Raw genomic sequence first — 22141 nt, forward strand, 5'->3', positions numbered from 1 at the left:
CCTGATAAGCAAAGAATAAGAAGCACCCAGTGACCGAGCCCTTCTGGGTACTGGGGGACAGGACCTTCCTGTGGCACTGGGAAACCTGGAGCAGCGACGGCGGCCAGGGCACCTGGGCCTCTGACACGTTGCTCTGGAGGAGACCATTGCCTTTTGCTGCTGCTACTTTCATACAGAAATAGCATCTCCATATTTGAAACTATTCTCTTAAAAAACCCTTTTTAACTCTGGCTGCATGTAGGGATACCCTAGGAAGCTTTACCAAAATGAAAAGTGATACCCATGCCTACCACAGATCAGCTGAATCTGCAAAGGAGAAAGAAAAAAGGAAAGTTTTCTTTAAAAAGCAATAGTGTTCTTCTAAAGCTCACTATCATGCAGCCAAGGCTGAGGACCTTGAACAAGAGGACAGAAATTGTTGGTGTAAATTATTCCAGAATGAGTGTACTATGGACCCTGATATGATTTGGCTGTGTCGCCACCCAAATCTCATCTTGAATTCTAGTTCCCATAATACCCACGTGTCTGTCATAGGAAGGACCTGGTGGGAGGTCATTGCGTCATGGGAGCAGTTACCCCCATGCTGCTGTTCTCGTGACAGTGAGTGAGTTCTCACGAGACCTGATGGTTTTATGAGGGACCTTCCCCCTTTTGCTCAGCACTTCTCCTTGCTGCCACCACATGAAGAATGACATGTTTACTTCTTCCACCATGATTATAAGTTTCCCAAGGCCTCCCCAGCCATGCTGAACTGTGAGCAATTAAGCCTCTTTCCTTTATTATTAATATTAATAAGTAATAATTAATAATAAAATAATATTATTATTAATAAAGACATTACCCAAGACTGTCTTGCAGACTCATGCAGACCCCTAAATACAAAGGGAAGTGCTGCAGTGAGAACTGGATGCCTTTCTCAAGTCGAGTGGACCCATGCCTGCTTGGGAAACACCTTTGCAGCTGGGCGGAACAGGGGGAGCGCAGGGACAAGAGCAGAGCAGCCCCAAGACTTGCCACCTTCCAGTGTACTCTGGTCAGTCTCCTCGCGTGTCTTTAGCCAAACAGATGGGGCACTGATTGCAAGTATGAGGGAACTCCCTGTGGCGGTCTGGGGCCCACCGTGGACCACAGTGATTCGCTTCTGCACCTCTCCCACTGTGCCTGGCGCAGATCTGGTGCCTGGTGAATGCTTGATGGATGGATGAATGGATGAATGAGTTGGATGCTGAGTAGAGAAAGCCTTCTGTTTTACATGTAAAAACTGTATCCCCTCTAGGGCCTTTTAGTCTTAGCAGTTAGTGCTACCGCAGAGACCCTCCATCCATCAATTACGAAAATTAACTGTAAATTATCCTTTTGCATAGTTAATTCAGCCTCTTCATTCTGTGTTTAGAAGCACTCAGCAGGCATAAAATTCAATAGCAAAAGCTTTGGAGCAAATCCAGTTTCTGTCGTCTGTGATAGTTTGAAAATGCAAAGTTTTAGGAGTGGACCTTGGAGCGTGTCTGTCCTGGAAGGTCTCCAATGAGCTCTGTGTCTTGCTTCTCTCAGGGAATGAGCTCAACCCTTCTGGAAAGGCTGATAGCTTCAAAGGATGCTTCTGTCCTTTCCAGCTACACAGAGAGGCCTACTCCCTTCATGAGTAAAAATGAATACCAACCTGACTTGTGGAAGGAAAGAAAAGTATGACTGTCAGGGCACTCGGCTACTGGAGCAATCACCATCTTCACTGCTCTATTCACTCTGCAAACATTTGCCGTGCACTTTCTACGAGTCAGTGCTGTGATGTATCATGAAGCGATAACGGGGACTAGAATGGTGTCCTCGCTGTCATGGGGCTCATGCCAGACAAAGGAAGAGGCAGATGGTGAACACCAAACGCATAGAAATGCATCCTGCACCGAGGCCATATACGTAAAGTGGCCGAGTGAGTCCCATGTGACCAGGGAGGATGTCGTGAATAAGTGAGCCATGGGGTGAATGCCAAGATGGGCCAGCCTTGGGGAAAAGCACAGGCGGGGCACTGAGGTGGAGGGCGCTTGGCGGGTTTGAGTCGTCCTAAGGCAGAAGGACTTGGTAAGAGGGTAGGGAAGGGGATCAGTGCAGTGGCGGTGGAGGGACAGTTTATTATTAGGCTTGTAAGAAAGCAACTGCCTTTTAATGGAAATAACTTTTGTGCCAACCTAGTGTCAGGATTTGGGAGGTAAAAGCATTACAGATCCTGAGGCCAGGCTCAGAATGGTCATTTGATAAACATTCTGTGGCTGAGTATGGTGGCCGAGTGCTGGCTCTGGGAGCGGAGTTTCCTGATATTCACAGTTTTCTTGTCTGTGATCCCAGCACTTTGGGAGGCTAAGGTGGGAGGATTGCTTGAGGCCAGGAAACAAGCCTGAGCGATATACTGAGACCCTGTCTCTACAAAGCTTTAAAATTAAGAAAATTAGTTAGGTGTGGTGGCCAGCACCTGTAGTGGAAGCTACTCAGGAGGTAGGAGGATCACTTGAGCCCAAGAAGTCGAGGCTGCCGTGAGCCACGATGGCACCACTGCACTCCAGCCCGGACAGAGCGAGACCCTGTCTCTTAAATAAGAAATAAAGGTTGCTAAACCATAATCCACTTCAGCTGACCACCGCATGGGTGTATTTCCAATCTACAAGCTCCAGCGTGCAAAAACAATCTGTGCAACCCTATTTCTTCGCCAGGCATTGAACTTGGTGTCTCCCCCCGTTCTATCTGGTGGCAGAAAACTTCATCTCACTCATTCCAGGTCTGATAAGCCATTTCAGGTTGAAACTCGGTAGATTCAACCTCTCGAACTCTGCCTGATCTGCCCAAGATAGACCCAGGAGGGCAAGTTCATCACAGCACTGCACTGTGTAGGAAATGTTAGGTCTTCAGGTATTCACCCTCTTGTGGCTTCCTTCACAGGGGTTTGTAATTCCATCATTTAGCCTTGAAATTTACTGAGGCATCCATGTTTCTACCTGGTCTCCAAGTACATAGTCTGTGCCATCTTCACTTCTCTACCCACTCTTCCTGCAAGAAACTGAGGCCAGGTTCATACTTGCCTCAGTTCTCGCCTCAGCTAACTTCAGTGACCTACCCTGGAATTAGGCCAATGTCCCACTGATTTCCATACCATTCAGGGCTTTAGGGGCCTGGGGATTGGGGTGGCTTCTTCTGAATTCCTCTCTGCCTGGGCATCCCGGTCTAATCCTGATCTACCTCTGCCACATGCTGCTGGCAAAGTGCAGAGGAGACTTTAGGATCACTCGGGAATGAGCAAGAGAACTCTAGAAATCAGAACCTTCATCTATTGCTGCTTGACAAGGTGGCCCGAGGTTACTGGCTCCAAACAAATATTTGACATTTCTCACGATAAGTTGGAGTTTTCTGGGCAGTTCCTCTGTTGGAGCTGTATCCATCTGATGCAGTCACTTGTGGCTGGGTTGGCCAGGCTTCTCCCCTCTCCATGGGATCCTGCATCTAGGGGTCTTCATGACACATTGGCTTCAGAGCAGTGCTCTGAGAGAGTGAAAAAAGCAGCTAGAAGGCTCTCCAAGGCCCTGGAAATTTTGTATCGTCAGTTCTGCAGCCTTTCAGAGGCTGAAACAAATCACAGGGCCAGCCTAGATTCAGGCGGGTGAGGAGACAGATGCTCCTCTCGATAGACCGATGGACGGCAGGGCAGAGTCCACTTGCAGAGGGGTGTGCATACTGAGGCGGGTGAGGAGACAGGTGCTCCTCTCAATGGACCGATGGACAGCAGGGCAGAGTCCGCTTGCAGAAGGGTGTGCATACTGAGGCAGGTGAGGAGACTGATGCTCCTCTCGATGGACCGATGGACAGCAGGGCAGAGTCCGCTTGCAGAAGGGTGTGCATACTGAGGCAGGTGAGGAGACTGATGCTCCTCTCGATGGGCGGCACAGCAGAGTCCCCTTGCAGAGGGGTGTGCATACTGGGGTGGGTAGCATCTGAGACCATTTAATAACTTACCACAGCGTCTAACCAAAAGAACAGATGCTGCTTTTAGCAGTTACAACAGAGGGAATGAGAGCACAGGAAACTGGCTCAAAGTGAGGGCTGAGCTCCGCCCTCCAAAGGACCTGCACACACTCGTGCCTCTCCCCTCCAGCGGGCCCTCCATGCCTGTGTTTAGTCTGGCCAGGAGTGGATGCTGGGCGGAGGGCTTGGTGAGTATTCTTCCCGAATATTTTCTTCACGTACAGCCAGTCTACAGATTACTTTATATATTTACTTTTTTACTTGGGAGCCCTAAATGTTACATCTCTTTTCTTCCACTGTGCTGGCTTTTCGGAGGGCAGCAGCAGCTCCTCGCTAACTTCCAGGACTCGGGGCACAGGAAAGAAACTCAGTTAGTCACCAGTGAGGAAAACTGCTTGGTTAACATTTCATAGCATCATATAAAACTGTGCAAACTATAGTGTCTGCGAGAGCAGGAAGCAAATTGGAGGCCCTGAGAAACAAAGCTAGAATCGAAGAATTCTATGTCCTTAAGGAAAGGACTCCAACTGTGGTCAGGCCAGGGAAGAACCCCACTTGTGGTTGGGCCAGAGTGGAAGGAGGGTCATGTTAGCTGCTGTGGAATGGGGAAGTTCAGAGGGCAGAGAGTGTCGAGAGAGAATGTCGAAGGTGCGCGTTTTCCCTCCGTGTCCCTCTTCCTGGTGGAATTTGCCTCTCCCATCCAAAGCCTTTCCAGCAAGGAACTTGTATGAGTCAGGGTTCCTCAGAGACATAGAACCAATGGGGTGGGTGAGTCCATAGGTATAGATTTAGATAGACAGATTTATGGCTACATTGGATGGATGGATAGATATGATAGATTGGTTGATGAATAGATCAGATGGAGTGATTTATTGAAGATAGAATTGATAGAATGATTAATTGATTGGTGGATAGATGGGATGAGTGGATGGATGGATAGATGGATGTGTGGATAGAGAGATAGATGGATAGATTGATAGATGGATAATAGATGGATAGATAGATGATACAAATGGATAGATCATACAGGGATAGATGGCTAGACAGATAAATAATGGATGGAAGATGGATAGATGGATGAATGGATAGATAGATAGATAGATAGATAGATAGATAGATAGATAGATAGAGGATAGCTAGATGATACAAATGGATAGATAGATCATAGAGGAATAGATAATAGATAGATGGCTAGATAGATAAATAATGGATGGAAGATAGGTAGATAATGGATGAATGGATAGATAGATAATGAATAGATAATAGATAGATGATGGATGGATGGATAATAGATGGATAGATAGATAAATGATGGATAGAAAGATGATAGATAATGATGGATGGATGGATGCATGGATGCATAGATAATAAATAGATGCATAGATAGATAATAGATGGGTAGATAGATGGAAGGATGGATAGATAGATAAATAGATGGATATATAGATAATAGATGAATAAATGGATGGATGGATGGATAATACATAGATAGATAGATGTCAGATTATGGATAGGTAGATGGATGGATGGATGAATAGATAGATGGAATATAGATAGATAGATAGATAGATAGATAGATAGATAGATAGATAGATAGATAATGAGGAGTTGGCTCATGCAATTATAGAGGCTGGCAAGTCCCAACCACTGCAGTTGTCAAGCTGGAGACTCAGGAGAGCCAGGAAAGTATTCCCATTCTGAAGGTGTAAGGACCAGGGAGACAATATCTCATTCTGAGTCCAAAGGCAGGGAAAAAGTTGCTGTCCCAGGCGATCAGACAGGAGGAATTCCCTCTTACTCTGGGTAGAGTCAGCCCTTTTGTTCTGTTCAGGTTTTCAGTTGACTGAATGACATTCACCCACATTGCCGGGGACCAAGGGCTTCACTCAGCTGAGATGTTAATTTCACCCAGAAACACCCTCACAGATACATCCAGAATAATGTTTGCCCAAATGTCTGGGCATCCCATGGCTCTGTCAAGGTAATGCATAACATTAACCATCACAGAGACCAGATGGGACAGGAGGATGGGGGTGCATGAAAGATCTGGTGTGACAGCCTTCGATACCCTCAGTGACATCACGTCAAACCACCTCCTGAGGTATCGGCTGGGGAGAGGGAAGTAGGAGAGGACAGTTTCATGCGTGAGGCATCACTGGGTTTTCCCTCATTCCCCTTTCTATTGCTTCAGGTGTCTCATAAGGTCCTGGGCAGGAAGGTTGGTCTCCCACTGGAGAATTTACACTCATTGGAGAGCGAGATGTGAAAGGGTCATTGTCAGGTTCCTTGAGCTTTTCTGGTCATTTGTGGGGGTCTGTAGAGCCCCCATGCACTCCAGTTCCATCTTATCTGAGAATCACTTTGAAAGATTCATCATTTTTTGGCAGAACCCTCTGTCCAGCAGGTTAATTGGATCCGAAGGGCTGGACTCAGTGCCCACTTTGGGCTGGCCTAGGGCCCACCATTGCAGCACGGGGAAGCCCACTATGATGCCTGTGGAGCATCGGGAGCCTGCTTGGGCCAGGGGCTACGTGGAGCCAGACACCCGAACCTCTGAGGTCTTCTTGGCAGCTGCACTTCCTGAAGTGTGACCTAATTTAGCCCAAGCTTCAGCTGCTGGAGAATGACTATATGGCACACTTCTGGTATGCGAGGCCCATGCAGGCCACCTGCTCTGCTTCAGGAAGTTGCATCCTGCATGGAAAATAAAAACCATCAGGCTCTCAAGAGAACAACGGACCCCTCCCCCGTGTGGCCAGGGGTTCCCTGGAGCCGTCCTCCGGGGCTTTCACACAGGAGGGGCCAGGAAGAACCGGAAGCTCCCATGGTCTCTCTCCTTTCTTAAGGGCTTCGTTTCATCCATAGTTTTATTCCCCCTGCCTGTATTTCCCTCGCTGCCCAGCCTCCTTTCTTAATTGGATTTGCTTCAACATTTACGCAGTGGGAGATTTCCCATTTTTTAAAAATCCAAACTTCTGTTTTATTCTTGGAAAACAGAATTTCTGGCAACAAGGGGCCTAGATTTGCACCTGGCTGTGGTGGGCTAGAACTGGGAAGCAGCTGCCCCTAAATGTGGCAGAGGGCCCCTAGTGTGTTACAGCCTCTGTCAAGGCCTGTGTGTGACAGTGCAATCACCTGCTTTCCACCTGCCTGGCTTCCAAAGGCGCTTGAGTTTGTGGACCCTGCCACAGATGGACGCACCTCCCTGCCTCTCTCACCTCCACGCCAAGCGACTCATCAAAGGGGCAGGTCTTGGTTCCAGGGGCCTCTCTTATATATTGACAAACTTTTCAGAGAGTGGATCTTTTCTAGAATTTTTAAAATTCATTTTTAAGAATATGAAGTCCTGTTATTGCTGGAACTCACCAGTAAACAAAACAAGTTTTTAAAACCCTTTCACGGGGCTTACATTTTAGATAAGAGGAGCTGGAAGAAGTCAACGAATACGATGAATAAGGAAGATACAGGACAGATGGGAGGGTGAAGGTGCTGTAGAAAAGGCCAGAAGTAGAAGAGGAGGCAGGAGGTGTAGGTGAGAGGGTGATATGGGAGGGCTCATGTGAGCGGAGACCTAAAGGAAGTTGAGGAAGCCTCCGGATGTGTGATGGATGATTATTCCAGGCAGAAGAAGGAGCAAAGTGCAACGTCCCTAAAGCAGGAATGTTCCTGAAGTGTTTGAAAGCTTCGAGGAGGTCAGTGGGGCTGGAGGAGAATGAGCAAGGGGAGGGGTAGGAGAGTCCCAGGGGTGAGGGTGGGTGGCACCAGTCAGGCTCAACCTCACAAGCCCTGGAGAGGACTTTCGCTTAAGCCAAGTGAGATGGGGAAGCCTTGCAGGTTTAGGCCGCAGAAATCTCATGGCCCAAGTCACATTTCAGGAGAATTATTCTGGCTGCTGCACTGAGGAGAGATGTAGGGGTAGTGGGGGGTTAGGGCAGAAATGGGCATCCCAGTTAGGAGGCATTGAAATGACCCAGGTAAGAGATTATGGTTGCTTGGGCTGGAGCAGTCATAATGAAGGTGGTGGGAAGTGCTCAGGTTCGGGATGTGTTTTCAAGATAATCCTGATGAATTCGATGTGGGATGTGAAAGAAAGAATTCAAGAATGACTCCTGGTTGGCTGGGCGCGGTGGCTCAAGCCTGTAATCCCAGCACTTTGGGAGGCCGAGACGGGCGGATCACAAGGTCAGGAGATCGAGACCATCCTGGCTAACACGGCGAAACCCCGTCTCTACTAAAAAATACAAAAAACTAGCCGGGCGAGGTGGCGGGCGCCTGTAGTCCCAGCTACTCGGGAGGCTGAGGCGGGAGAATGGCGTGGACCCGGGAGGCGGAGCTTGCAGTGAGCTGAGATCCGGCCACTGCACTCCAGCCTGGGCGACAGAGCGAGACTCCGTCTCCAAAAAAAAAAAAGAAAGAAATTAGGAAATTAAAAAAAAAAAAAAAAAAGAGACTGAAAAGCTTGTTAATCACAGAGAGAAAACACACTTCTGTGTGCAGCGGTGATTCTCAACATCGACAACACATTGAAATCACTGAAGTGTTAAAATACCGATGTCTGAGTGTCACCTCTCAGGATTCTCATTCTGTTAGTGTAGGGTACACACAGCTATTGGTTGTTTTTCTTTTAATTTCCCCAGGTAATTATAATAGCCAGGATGGAGAGCCCCTGCTTTAGAGGATGGGGAGACTCAGGTTTCTTCCATAAGGATTGCAATTCTTTTAAGCAGTTTCACTGCATCAATATGATTTGCAATACTCTCTCTTTTTTCACCTTTTCATGCATTCTCTGCTTCTGTAAATTTTTAGACTTTGGAGAATGGGGTAGAGAGAAGTGAAATGTGGCTTGTTTGGTTTTTTTTGGTTTTTGTTTTTGTTTTGAGACAAGGCCTCACTCTGTCACCCAGGCTGCAGTGCAGTGGCCAGATCTCACCTCACTGCAACACTATAACGTCCGCCTCCCTGCAACACTGTAACCTCTGCCTCCCTGCAACACTGCAACCCCCACCTCCCTGCAACACTGTAACTTCCACCTCCCTGCAACACTGTAACCTCCACCTCCCTACAACACTGTAATCCCTCCCTCCCTGCAACACTGTAACTAACCTCTGCCTCCCTGCAACACTGTAACCCCTGCCTCCCTGCAACACTGTAACCTCCACGTCCCTGTAACACTGTAATCCCTCCCTCCCTGCAACACTGTAACCTCTGCCTCTCTGCAACACTGTAACCTCCACCTCCCTGCAACACTGTAACCCCTGCCTCCCTGCAACACTGTAACTTCCACCTCCCTGCAACACTAACTTCCACATCCCTGCAACACTGTAACTCCCACCTCCCTGCAACACTGTAACCCCCGCCTCCCTGCAACACTATAACTTCCACCTCCCTGCAACACTGGAACCTCCACCTCCCTGCAACACTGGAACCCCTGCCTCCCTGCAACACTGTAACTTCCACCTCCCTGCAACACTAACTTCCACCTGCCTGCAACACTGTAACCCCCACCTCCCTGCAACACTGTAGCTTCCACCTCCCTGCAACACTGTAACCTCCGCCTCCCTACAACACTGTAACCCCTGCCTCCCTGCAACACTGTAACTTCCACCTCCCTGCAACACTAACTTCCACCTCCCTGCAACACTGTAACTCCCACCTCCCTGCAACACTGTAACCCCCACCTCCCTGCAACACTGTAACCTCCGCCTCCCTGCAACACTATAACTTCCACCTCCCTGCAACACTGGAACCTCCACCTCCCTGCAACACTGTAACCCCCGCCTCCCTGCAACACTGTAACCTCCGCCTCCCTGCAACACTATAACTTCCACCTCCCTGCAACACTGGAACCTCCACCTCCCTACAACACTGGAACCCCTGCCTCCCAGCAACGCTATAACCTCTACCTCCCTGCAATGCTATAACCTTCATCTCCTCAGGCTCAAGGGATCCTCCCACCTCAGCCTCCCAAGTGGCTGGCACTACAGACTGCACCACCACCCTGACTAATTTTTAGTTTTTATTTTTGTTTTGCTCCTTTGTTTGTGGATACAGGGTTTTGCCATATTGCCCAGGCTAGTCTCAACTCCTGAGCTCAGGTAATGCACCTGCCTTGGCCTCACAAAGTGCTGGGATTACAGGCATGAGCCACCCTGCACAGCCTGTTTGGCTTTTCAAATTCGAACTCATAATGTAATTCAAGGGTGCTTGGAAATGGGGTGACCTTCATGCACTTTGCTCCTCCCTGCTGCCTGTCTCTGTTATCCCACACCCTGAACTAGGTACAGAGACCTTGGATGAAGGAGGGACTCCCTCTGTAAAAGGCCAGATTCTTTCTCATTCCTCTGGCATATTGGATCTGGGTGTGTTAGCTTAGCTCAGCCAATCAGAGCTCCTTACTCAGATCTTTGAATGAGGGATCCTTAAGGCAAAGACTCAAGAACAGGAGAAAGTTTTTGACATCAGCAGCACTGTCCTCTCTAGAAGTGGCATCTGAGGTTCTAGCTTTGTAGGCTTCCTTTTCTCCCACCTAGGCCCTATGCCTATTTTTCCCGTCTGCCTGGTAATTTTGAGGCATTTGTTCCATTCTCTTTTCCTTGTCAGTCAATGCAGGGTGTTTTCTGTTGCTTGCAACTCACACCACCAAGGGGCATGCCTCTGCACCAGGTAGAGATCCCAGAAAGCCCTCAGATGTGAGTGCTGACATTAGGGTCAATGGGACTTTCTAAGAAAGCCCTTCCCAGTGAGGAAGCAAGTGTCCTTGCCTTCATGAAATGCTCATGAGGTGGAAAGAACAAAGCAAAGCCTGGATCGAGTGATTCTCTTCTCCTGTAGCGGCTTCCCTATGAGAAGGTTGATTTTCTTTATTTGGTTGGTCTCTTTTCTTTCTGCGGGCACTAAGCTGTCAACCAACTTTGGAGCTGAACTCCCTGACTCCCTATAGTAGGGAGGTAAAGCCCTTTTGGCTTTTAACACATCCCCACACTCAATTTTCTTACCAAATAGAGTCTGACGGCTAAGAGGTTTGGTAAATTAGGTTTCCAGTGGTCCAAACTTGATTGTGACTGCTGGGAGAATTTATTTGCTTTTGAGTAAGAGCTTTTTAAGCCAATTTTGAAAATTTAGTTCAAGAGTTACCGCAAGAAATCTACACTATTGATTTAGCAGGTGATAGTTCTTGGGTGCTCTCTGGAGTCACTTAAGTGTTCAAATTCCTCTCTTTATTACTCCAACAACATCACAAGCCCCATATGAGCTGATGTGAAAGACTCTTGCTCCCTTCAAGGCAAAGCTTAGCAAATATTTCAGTCTGATTAGAGTCAGTGGAAAGGCGCTGACCGCAGAAGACTTGAAAGAAGAAAAGATTTCTTATTTGTTTAGTCTCTTTCTGCCAGCACAATGTGCATTATGGCATTGTGTCCACAGAGGCAGGCACTCAGGAAGTGCAGTGTATACACATCTTAGTGAGTCCCAGTTCACACTGAGTGGTTGAGAGCCTGCCCCTCCACTGTGGTTCGTTCTCAGGAAGCTCCTGGACCAGGCTTCAAGAGTGTGTCTGAATGGTGGCTTCAGGCAGCCATCCCTAACGCCACGGAGCCTGAATGCGATGTCAAGTCCTGCTAAACACAAGAAACAGCTTCCATTTATTGATGCCTGCTGGTGCCAAGTTCCGTTCTAAGCACTTTGACTTGTTCATTCAGATCAACTCCAAAATGGGAGGGATTAACATCCCCATTTTGCAAATAGAGAAAATGAGGCAGAGTTGTTCAGTCATCCAGCCAGTACCCGGGGAAGCCAGGCTGTGAGTCAGGAAGTCCGTCTGAAGCCCACAGCATGCATCCTGACCCGCATGTGCTCCCCTTAAAGGGCCATGGCATCCTGACCCGCATGTGCTCCCCTTAAAGGGCCATGGCTTTTCGTCTCGGTTCAAGCTGCTAACTTTCTTCCTCTCTCCTTCCCTCTCCCACTTTTTTCCTTCCTTCCCTCCTCTCCTCTCTTCATTTCATTTATTGTTTCATTTCTTCTTTTCTCTTTCATTATCTGAATGAAATGCTTGTTGGAGGCCTAATGTTGACAACACATCTGATTGGAGGTGCTCTCATTGCAACAGGAGTATGTCGGGGGCAGGAGCGGGGTTAGGGACCATGCTCACTGCTGCCTCACCCCTTGGAGCACCAAGGATCCTGGGCACCACTGTTGGAGAATCACACATTTGTCATTTTTGTGAAGACGTCTTCCATCTCAGGTTCACAACATTTCTATAAAATGCCATTGCCAGAATATGTAGATACTGGAGGGAACCTTCTAAGACAGAGACGGGAAACTGAGAGTCAGCAGAGATGCTGTCTGAGCTGTGCTACAGCTAAAAAGTGAAGGTTCTTATAATTTAAAATCCAGAGATTTTAGAGAAAAAAAAAAGCTGAGATTCCCAGCTTCTCTAGGAAAATCTTTTGCTGTCCAGTACCACTGGCCAGCCGTCCCCTAAGTCAGCAAGGACAGAGTGGAGACCTCCCTTAAAATGAACAGAGTGGAACCAACAACACCAAATTGCCCAGTCACTCATCTCCACAAAAGTGTCAAGTTTCAAAATAGGGTTGCATCTTCGTTAACTTAGATACATCATACTGTGCATTTTTTAGAGACAAAGAAGACAAGGGCTTTGTGGGGGTGGAGAAAGGGTAGGAAAGAATAGGAATGCACAAAAATAAAGAAACGAGGGCATTGGTTCTGTATCTTCCCAGAGGAATTCTTTGTCTGGTGTCAGAAGGTTGAATCCTGAGGCCTCCCGGTGGCTCATTCCTCTGTTGGATCAGTATGGTCTGACCTTTGCTCTATCGCACACATTCCCAGGGTCCCTGTGGACACAGAACTACCTCTTCTTCATTTTGTCGGAGATCTCCAACTCCCTGAAAGACAGACGTCAGTGTTCTAACCAGGCCCCTGCCCCCAGCGCACCAGGGAGCTTGCCCTTATGTCACCCTGATCTAGAATTCTGTGCAGCTGCCAGAAAGCTGGAGTTCTCATCCAGTTGTGAAACTTGTAAAATTTTTTGCCGTTCTGAAACCAAGATTAGGTTGAGTTGGCTCACAAGTGATGGGCATCTGAGTGGGGAGCTGCAGAATGTTTCAAACGGGATCCTGCTGAGTCGCCCCCTTCTATCTGTGGTTGAAGAGCAAGTTGATGCAAACACACTTTCTGGCAGCAGAGGTTCAAGAGTGTCTGCTCTGGCCCTGGTGCAAAATGAGAACCTTAATCACCACCTCGGGGTTTGTATTGGGATTTGGAATAAGGTATGTGTGGAACCTGGTCCAGTGCCTGGCACATAGTGAGTATATTGTCAACAGTCATGTGTTACTTTTATTCTTATGCCAACTACAACAGAACGCTTTCAGGAGGTCACCTCACTGCTCACAAAAATCACATAACAATGTGTTTCAAGCCAAAAGGAAAAATACCCCTTCTCTTTTCTCTGGTCCGTGACTATGCCTTTCTTAATGCCCTTCGTTAGCATAATGGCAGCGGAGGAGGCTGCCGCTGGAGCATGAGAAGTTGGGCTGGCTTCTTTTTCACGCCTCTTTCCTCCCTGCACAATGGGAATGTCATTATTTCAATCTTCTAGATGGTGCCTCTGAGTCTCGGAGAGATGATGTGAGTGGTTGCAGTGCTCACAGAACTTCGTAAGAGAGTGAAGACAGGTGCAGGCTGAAAGCTCACTGCAACCTCTGTGGTGCTGTGCCAGTACAGGCATCCGTTTGGGACTGAAAGGGGGTCTTTGGACATTTGGGTGGTTGCCACATCCAATACTAAGGGAACTGAATTATTTTCTGAGTAGAGTCAGTCAAGTAGCCATGCAGCTCCTGGACAGCACCAGTACCGGTACCCAGTGGCAGATAAGGAGAATCAGGTCCAGGCATGCTTGCTAAGAAGATGAGATTAAACTCCCTGGAATGCAAAACTGTCTGCAGGCCTGCAGTGAGAGAGGTCGTCCTGGCTGTTGAGTTGTGCACGCTCAGACCCCTGTGGGCCTCAGCTGCCGGACCAAGAACACATCTCTTAGTTTGAAAACACTCTAGACTCAAGACACCTCTCCCTCATTTTTAAAGACCAGCAATTCATGCTTGAGATTTTCAGCCCCTAGCTTGATGGTCAAGACCTTCGATTTCTTTTCCTTCCAGAGGAATCTCTAGCATCTCATAAATCATGATTCTCTGAGCCCTATTCCCGGCCCTGTGAACTTAAGGAAGATTCACGAGTCCCAGTGCTTTGTTTGGTGCAGTAACCTCCCCGTTACATCCCTCCACAGCCACTGAGCAGGACTGAGGGTGATGTGGTGGAGAGTTAGCGCTATGGCTGTCAATCAAGCCCTGAAGATTGAATGGTGCACTCAATATTAGTGCCCCAGCAAAGGAAAGTGTTTCACTGCTACTCTTCATGTTGGCACATGCTTGAGATGCAGTTTTTAAGCATATCTGTTGTTTCTTTCTTGATATGCTATGGAAAATCTCCTTTAATTCATCTGCAAACATGTAGCCTTCCAGGGGATGGCAGCCTGAGGTCTTGCTGACTGCTGACCCACCACTTAGCGTCATCCTTAGCATATCAGCAGAGGGCACTGGAGACACCTCAGGCTGGATGCCAAGGCTCACCAGAACCCTGCCCCCCCCCTACAAATCCAGCATGATGCCTGCCATGCCCATCCTTCTTGTTTCCACCAATAGTGGTTCTATTGACTCAACAGCTCTACAAAGCTTAGCCAACTTCCCCTTCTCTGACCTTCTGTAGCCAATACTGGCAAAAGTTTTCTGTAAGGATCTAGATAAGAAATATTTTAGGTTTTGCAGGCTCTACATGGACTGATGCAATTACTCAACCATGTTCTTATGATGCGAGAGCAACCATAAGAAAATGTAGACAAATAGGCAAGGCTGTGCGCCAGTAAAATGTTACTCACAAAAATAGGCAGCTGGCTGCCTTTGGTTCACAGGACACAGTTTGCTGTCTCCTGCCCTAAGGAAACAAGCAAACAAACAAACAAAAAACTGTTGGAGCCTTGTGATGTCATATTTGACCACCAGCTGTCTTAGGCGAGGATCTGAAAAGAGCACTGGACTGGGAAACAGGAGATGCTACATTTTATGTTGACTCTGCACTAGCTAGCTATGTGGTTGTGGGCAAGTCATCTTTCCTTTATTGGGTTTAATTTTATCATCTAAAAAATGAAAAAGTTTGGACCAACAGTAGTTCCCAAAATACATATATTTCAAATGCATGGAATTGGTCAGAATTCTTAGTTGCAGACAAAGAGTCTCTTTAGCTAAGTTTTAGCCCCTCTAAGCAGAAGAGGTGTCATTAAAGGATACTAGGCAATTCACATAATCTCTAGGAGAACCACTGAATTGAATGTGTTTACTACACAGCCAGAGACAGGGCAGCCAGCGATAACACAGATGAAAAAGGTCCAACCTCTGCAGAGGACTGTTGTAGTGGAAACACCACTGTCACCCGTTGGCATGATGATGTGAGGGCCTGGATGCCAGGGGCACCCCACAGCTGCCCCAGGAGAACCAGGGCCACTGTGCTCACCAGAAAACCCAAACTCCCTTCCTGGCTTCTGCTCTAGAACCCACTTCTTCCTCTGCTTCCCAAATGAGTGGGTCTGACTGGAGCAAACTCTGCTTCAATCCTGCATCTAGCAGCAAGGGGGTCTGAGAATATAGTTTAGGCCTCTCAGCCCCTTTAGCAGAGCAGGACAAGCAGAGGGGGTTGAAGGTACCATTGAGTGAGTGGCCTACACCAGCGGTCCCCAAACTTTCTGGCACCAGAGACCAGTTTCATGGAAGACAATTTTTCCACAGATGGGAGTGGTGAGGGAAGGATGGTTTGGGGATGATTCAAGCACATTACATTTATTGTGCACTTTATTTCTATTATTATTACATTGTAATAATAATGAATATTGAATAATAATGAACTAATGATATAAATCACCATAATGTAGAATCAGTGGGAGCCCTGAGTTTGTTTTCTTGCAACTAGACTGTCCCATCTGGGAGTGATGGGAGACAGTGACAGATCATCAGGCATTAGATTTTCATAAGGAGCACACAACCTAGATCCCTCACACATGCAATTCACAATACAGTTCACGCTCCTATGAGAATCTAATGCTGCCACTGACCTGACAGGAGGTGGAGCTCGGGTGATAATGTGAGCTATAGTGAGTGGCTGTAAATAGAGGTGAAGCTTCCCTTGCTTACCCACCACTCACCTCCTGCTGTGCAGCCCTATTCCTTACGAGCCATGGACTGGTACAAATTCATGGCTTAGGGGTCGGGACCCCAGCCTAGAGCATCTGCCACACCTACAGAACTGAACAGAGGCCATTCAGGTGCATACTGCAGGTGTGAAATAAACTGGCTTAGCTTGTCATCTGCAGAGCTGGTAATCATCATTCCAAAGCCTCATCCACACAGACACAGGTTATTGCTCATTGTTGAATATTCTTGGCCCATATCCTTAACATGTGGGTGCTTCTCTGTCCCAGATGCCAGTCCTTACCTTGTTGGGGGTTCCATGCCCCAGGTGCCGCCACCAAAACCCTAGAGCCATCCCTGAGAGGCACTTCTTTGTCTTTATCTTCTGGGTACAATTATGAGGAGAGAAGGGTCCTTTGAACAAAATTGGCTTAAAGCCATTTTCTTTTCTCTCTTCCAGGAGCAGCAGTTTATTCAATGAGGTCGTGCAGATGAATTTTGAAATAGCCAGTTTCAGCAGCCTTTCGGGGACTCAGCCCATCACATGGCAGGTGGAGTACCCGCGAAAGGGGACCACAGACATTGCCGTGTCCGAGATCTTTGTCAGCCAGAAGGACCTGGTGGGCATCGTTCCTCTGGCTATGGTGAGTCCTGAGTTACCTTGGACACTCCTGCATTCAGCCACCTGATTGCATCCTGTGTCCTTCCTGTCTGTCATGGGATGTTTGCTGCAATGGTTTTATGGAGTATTTACTTTCAAAGTTTCTCGTCTTCTCCCACTCTGGAAGTTGTCACTTTTCATTAGCCTAGCCTTTCTCAACTTTAGTCATAAAGTTTAGTCCAGCAAGTCACAATCATTGCTGGAGGTGGAAGTGAGCACCTGTGATTTTGAGAAGCTCCCCAGGTGATTTCAGTGTGCAGCCAGGGTTGGAAACCCCTAAGCTAAAAGGATGGTCAGTTTGCCATCTTTCTGCAAACTTGGCTCCTTCCTGCTCCCCACGCCAGGCTTGAGATAGACGCCCCTTCATCTCCTCTTTCCTTAGGATGATGGAGCTCACTCAGCATTGAACGATCAGAGGCTGTCACTGGGCTGCAAGGTCAACCTGAAATGTAGAAAGTAGATGAGTGACATTGGGCTTGAGTAGTACAGCACCCCCTATCTGACTCACAATGTGGCCACTCTTAGATTACTATTAGTAGTGTACACTGATGAGAACGTGTAAGCAAACATGCTATTTGCGTGAGTCATGTTATGAGAAATGGATTAATCAGGATTATGAGAAGTGGATTATTTGGGATTCTTTGAGTTATAAAGGCTGCAAACACAACCCAACTTAAACTTGGCTCATGTAAGTTTAAAAGTCTAGAAAAGTGTTTCTCAAACATTATTGGGCATGCAGATCACATATACATGTTGAGTAGGTACCCATCCTCACTTAGAAGGTCTGGGTTGGGTACTTATTTTTCAAAGCTCCTAAGCCATGTCAGTGCAGCTGGTCTGCAGACCACACTTGGAGTGTGAGGGGCCCACGTGTGCAAAGGATGTGGTATGGACGGTGGCTTCTCTTCCTTTCTCAGCTCTCCTTCCTCTTTGTTAGTCACAAGGTGGCCCCGGCAATGCCATGCTGACTCCTTCACAGCATCATGTCCAGCAAGAAATGAGTGGAAACCTCATCACCAATCACTCCAGCAAATCCTCTGGGACAGGGACTGATTGGAACTGATAGGCTTGGGTCATGAGCCCAACTTGAAGCCAATCACTGAAATCAAAAGGATGTGTTAGTCTTATTGCCCAGGCCTGGGGAATGTATCACCCTGGGGCAGGTGTGGAATCAGGTGAAGGAGGTGTAACAGCAGGTGGGACAGGTGTAGCGTCAGGTGGGGCAGGTGTGAAATCAAGTGGGGCAGGTGTAGAGTCAGGTGGGGCAGGTGTAGAATCAGGTAAGGCAGGTGTAGAGTCAGGTGGGGCAGGTGTGGAATCAGGTGGGGCAGGTGTGGAATCAGGTGGGGCAGGTGTGGAGTCAGGTGGGGCAGGTGTGGAGTCAGGTGGAGCAGGTGTAGAGTCAGGTGGGGCAGGTGTAGAGTCAGGTGGGGCAGGTGTGGAATCAGGTGGATCAGGTGTAGCCTCACGGGGGGCAAGTGTGGAGTGAGATTAAGAGCCTGTGCATCATGGAAAAATCTGGCTTTCACTGAAACAGGGAACAGATGCTGGTCAGACAAAACAGCAGATGTCCCCCCAGAAGGTATCATCTACCACAAAGCTCTGTAAACACTTTGAAGTTAGGGAATGATTCCTTTTGACTTTTTATGTCCTAGAACAGGGGTCAACAAACAGCCCATGGACCACGTCCAGTCTGCTGCCCAGTTTTGTACACCACTCAAGCTAACAATGGTTTTAACATTTTTCAATATCTACATTTTTAAGTGGTCCTGTCTAGCTACTTCATATGCTCAGTTCTGCCTCTTAGCTCATAAACTCGACAATATTTACTATCTGGCCTTTTAGAGAGAAAATGTGCAGACCTGTGTCCTAGAGCACACACCAACATCAGCTCTGGATTACAAGTGCTCAGTTTCTGTCTTACCTATTTCGGAAGAATAAGACATTCGAATACTTTGAAAAGGAAAAGTCATCTTAAGAGTGTGAGATATTATAATGGTCCTTTTCAAGGGAGCACAGGTCTTCCTTCGATGGATATATTGTTATTACTGTGGTTGTTGTGTTTTTGTAATGCTTTTAAGGTAAAGCGAAGTGACTACTAATGTCTGTACTCTTGTCAGGATCCTTTTGTTTGCAAGTAAATGCGCGTGAATTCAAATGAGCTTTATTCAGAAGTTAGTTGATTAACAAACATCTTTGCAGCACCAGCACAGAGCTCTGGGCTCTGAACCCTGGATTTGGGTGCCTGTGCAGTGATATGGTTTGGCTGTGTCCCCACCCAAATCTCATCTTGAATTGTAGCCCCCACAATTCCCACATGTTGTGGGAGGAACCCGAAGGGAGAAAATTGAATCATGGAGGCAGTTTTCACCATACTGTTCTCATGATTGTGAATAAGTGTCACAAGATCTAGTGCTTTTATAAGGGGTTTCCCCTTCCACTTGGCTCTCATTCTCTCTTCCCATCGCCATGTGAGACATGCTTTTTGCCTTCCGCCATGATTGTGAAACCTCCCCAGCCACGTGGAATGGTGAGTCCATTACCTATTTTCCTTTATAAATTGCCCAGTCTCAGATATGTCTTTATCAGCAGCATGAAAACGGACTAATACATGCGGTGTCATCGTTTTGCATCCCCTGGGATATACAACTTGACCTCAGCTATGCAAAGCAACATGGAAAATTAGAAAATAGATGAGGCAGTTTAGAGGAACTTCTATTCTCCTGTTTTCTGTATGCTCAAAGTTTTGGTTCAGAATAAGCTTTAGGACATTTATAACTAGGCAAAAAATAAACTTTTGTTGGAAGTAACTAGCTAATAAAACTGCAGCTTTGACTAGAAGATGAGAAATTTTAAAAAAAAAATACTGAACAAAAAGCAAATCCTGTGTTGTCTGTTAGCAGCCAGTGAGACAGCTGGTTAGATCTTTGAACAAATTAAGTATATTTTCCAAGTTGTTGATTGTTTTAAAGAAAACAAACTTCAGAAAGGTGAAATAGGGGATTAACAGATGGCAAATCTGCCTTGCTGGGGAAGTTCTCGCCTTAAAATCAAACCTTCTGAAGCTCCTTTTTAAATCCAAGGAGAGAGCCATGGACGGGAAGATCCAGCCCCAGCATTCCCCCATCACCTACTGCCTCTGACTCCCCCTGAGTAAAGGCAATGGGAAAAGCAGGGAGAAGTGCTCTCAACTCTCCCCAAAGCAGACCCTGCAGGCGAAAGCCACCTGAATCTCACTCGCCGGTCCCTGGGCACTGATTTATTTGGAGAACGCTGGTTCCCAAGGCCACCGTTTTGCTCATCCTGCCTCCAGGCTTGTTGGCAAGGAGACTCTTGCCTTGTGAGGGCAGGAAAGCTCCAAGTCTTAGCTCCATGGCCCTCCTGCCAGCACCCACATCTCCCTAATGCCCTCCTCCCTGCCCTGGCCCCCACTGTACCAGTGTTAGGCCTGGGGGTTGGGGTGAGAGAGGTATCTGAATGGGAGGACCAAGGCCACTTTCTTACATAAAGCTTTCAAACCACAAAGGAAGGAGCATTTGGGACTAACAAAAACGTTGGCAGTTCAGTTCTTCTTCAATGCAAGAAAAAAGTGTTCACATCCCAAATTGAGGCCACATAAGCAGAGGCCAGGTACAGATTTCCATGTGATAGTTTCTGTATGTCAGTGGCTGGAGTGGTGGTCTCTTTTTAAGAATAAATGGATAAGGCCAGGCATGATGGCTCACATCTGTAATTCCAGGACTTTGGGAGGCCAAGAGAGGAGGATTGTTTGAGTCCAAGAGTTCAAGACCAGCTTGGGCAACATAGTGAGACCTCGTTTCTACAATATATATATATATACCAAAATTAGCCAGGTGTGGTGGCACACACATGTAGTCCCAGCTCCTGGGGAGGCTGAGGTGGGAGGATCGCTTACGCCCAGGAGTTGGAGGCTGCAGTGAGCCATGATGGTGCCACTGCATTCCCAGCCTGGGCAACAGAATGAGACCCTGTCTCAAAAAAAAAAAAAAAAAAAAAACAAAGTGGGGGGGAATAAACAAACAGCAGAATCCATTCAACCTCACACTAAGCTCTGCAGGTATTCATTGCTGCACATCCTCAGAGGACAGCAGTCAACAGACAACATTTGCCTTCCTGCAGGTATACTCTAGTGGAGTGACAGAAGGCAAACAGGTAGATACTGCCTAAGGCGAGGTCCAGGTAGTGATCAGACGCTGCTGTCAGACAAATCAAGGAGGGCAAGGGGATGGGGTCTAACTGATTTCTAGCTCTATTAATGTCATGGACTTTCTTCCTACTGCTTATTTGAAATTTAAAAAAACAAAAAACAAAGAAACTAAATGTTAGGCATGAAACTCTAGAGAAGGCAGTAACCACTAATTTTGGCAGGTGTAGGAAGAAGTTCTTTGCCCCTGGGGCTGATATATTTAGTCTGAAATTAAATTTCCTAAGAAGTGGTGAGATTTACCTGGAGTTTTGAAAAGTCTCAAATCATTGCCATTTTTCATCCTTTGCAAACACATTATGAAATCATTTTCCTTGACCCCTGAAACTTGATGGTGACTTGGGTTGTTTTTTTCTTACACAGAGCTTTCAAAATTCCTAGACCATGTTCCTATCTCTCTGCATAAAATCAAATTAAAAATAAAGTGGCAATCAGTAGGGCTGTTTAAAGGAGAAATTGCTACTTGTTTTTGCATCTGCAAAATGATGATCTAATTCTCACCTCTCTGGGGTGTCATGGAGATTCATTAGGGCTTGAGAGATCCTTGGAGCCCCTGGATGAAGCACGCAGCTAGAAAGGATGATCAGGAAAAAGATGGCAGTGGAGCCTTCTCCTGTGACTGGTTTGCCCTTCCAGACCCTCTGGGCTCTGGGCCCTGGGGGCTGGCCCGTGTGAACGACAGCCCCCAGGCTCCCTTGCCCTCTGGCTGCTGGAGGGCTTTAACCAGTGGGAGGCACCAGAGAGAACTGGAGGGAAGGGGTTGGATTATGCCCACCCTCCCAAGAAAGCAGGTTGAAGCCCTAACCCCTGGTGTCTGTGAATGTGACCTTATTTGGAAGTAAGATCTTTGTGGATTTACTGAAGTTGAGAGGAGATCATGCTGGATTCGAGCGGAGTCCAAATGCAGTGACTGGTGTACTTACAAGGAGACAGAGATTTGAACATGGAAGATACAAGAAGAAGGCCATGTGAGGATGGTGACAAAGACTGGAGCATCCA

At 47.3% G+C, this 22141-nt stretch overlaps 1 protein-coding gene across 2 annotated transcripts in view; it reads left to right on the plus strand.

Moving 5' to 3' along the window:
- TMEM132C (transmembrane protein 132C) overlaps nt 1-22141 on the plus strand; it is a 436917-nt gene that overhangs the window by 327055 nt on the left and 87721 nt on the right. For both annotated transcript variants that reach the window (XM_005572611.5, XM_065525025.2), the window contains one exon: nt 16717-16900. In XM_005572611.5, coding sequence (XP_005572668.3) covers nt 16717-16900 — 184 coding nt within the window. The remainder of the gene's footprint in view (nt 1-16716; nt 16901-22141) is intronic.

Source organism: Macaca fascicularis, chromosome 11 (genome assembly GCF_037993035.2).
Source record: "Macaca fascicularis isolate 582-1 chromosome 11, T2T-MFA8v1.1".
NCBI lineage: Eukaryota > Metazoa > Chordata > Mammalia > Primates > Cercopithecidae > Macaca > Macaca fascicularis.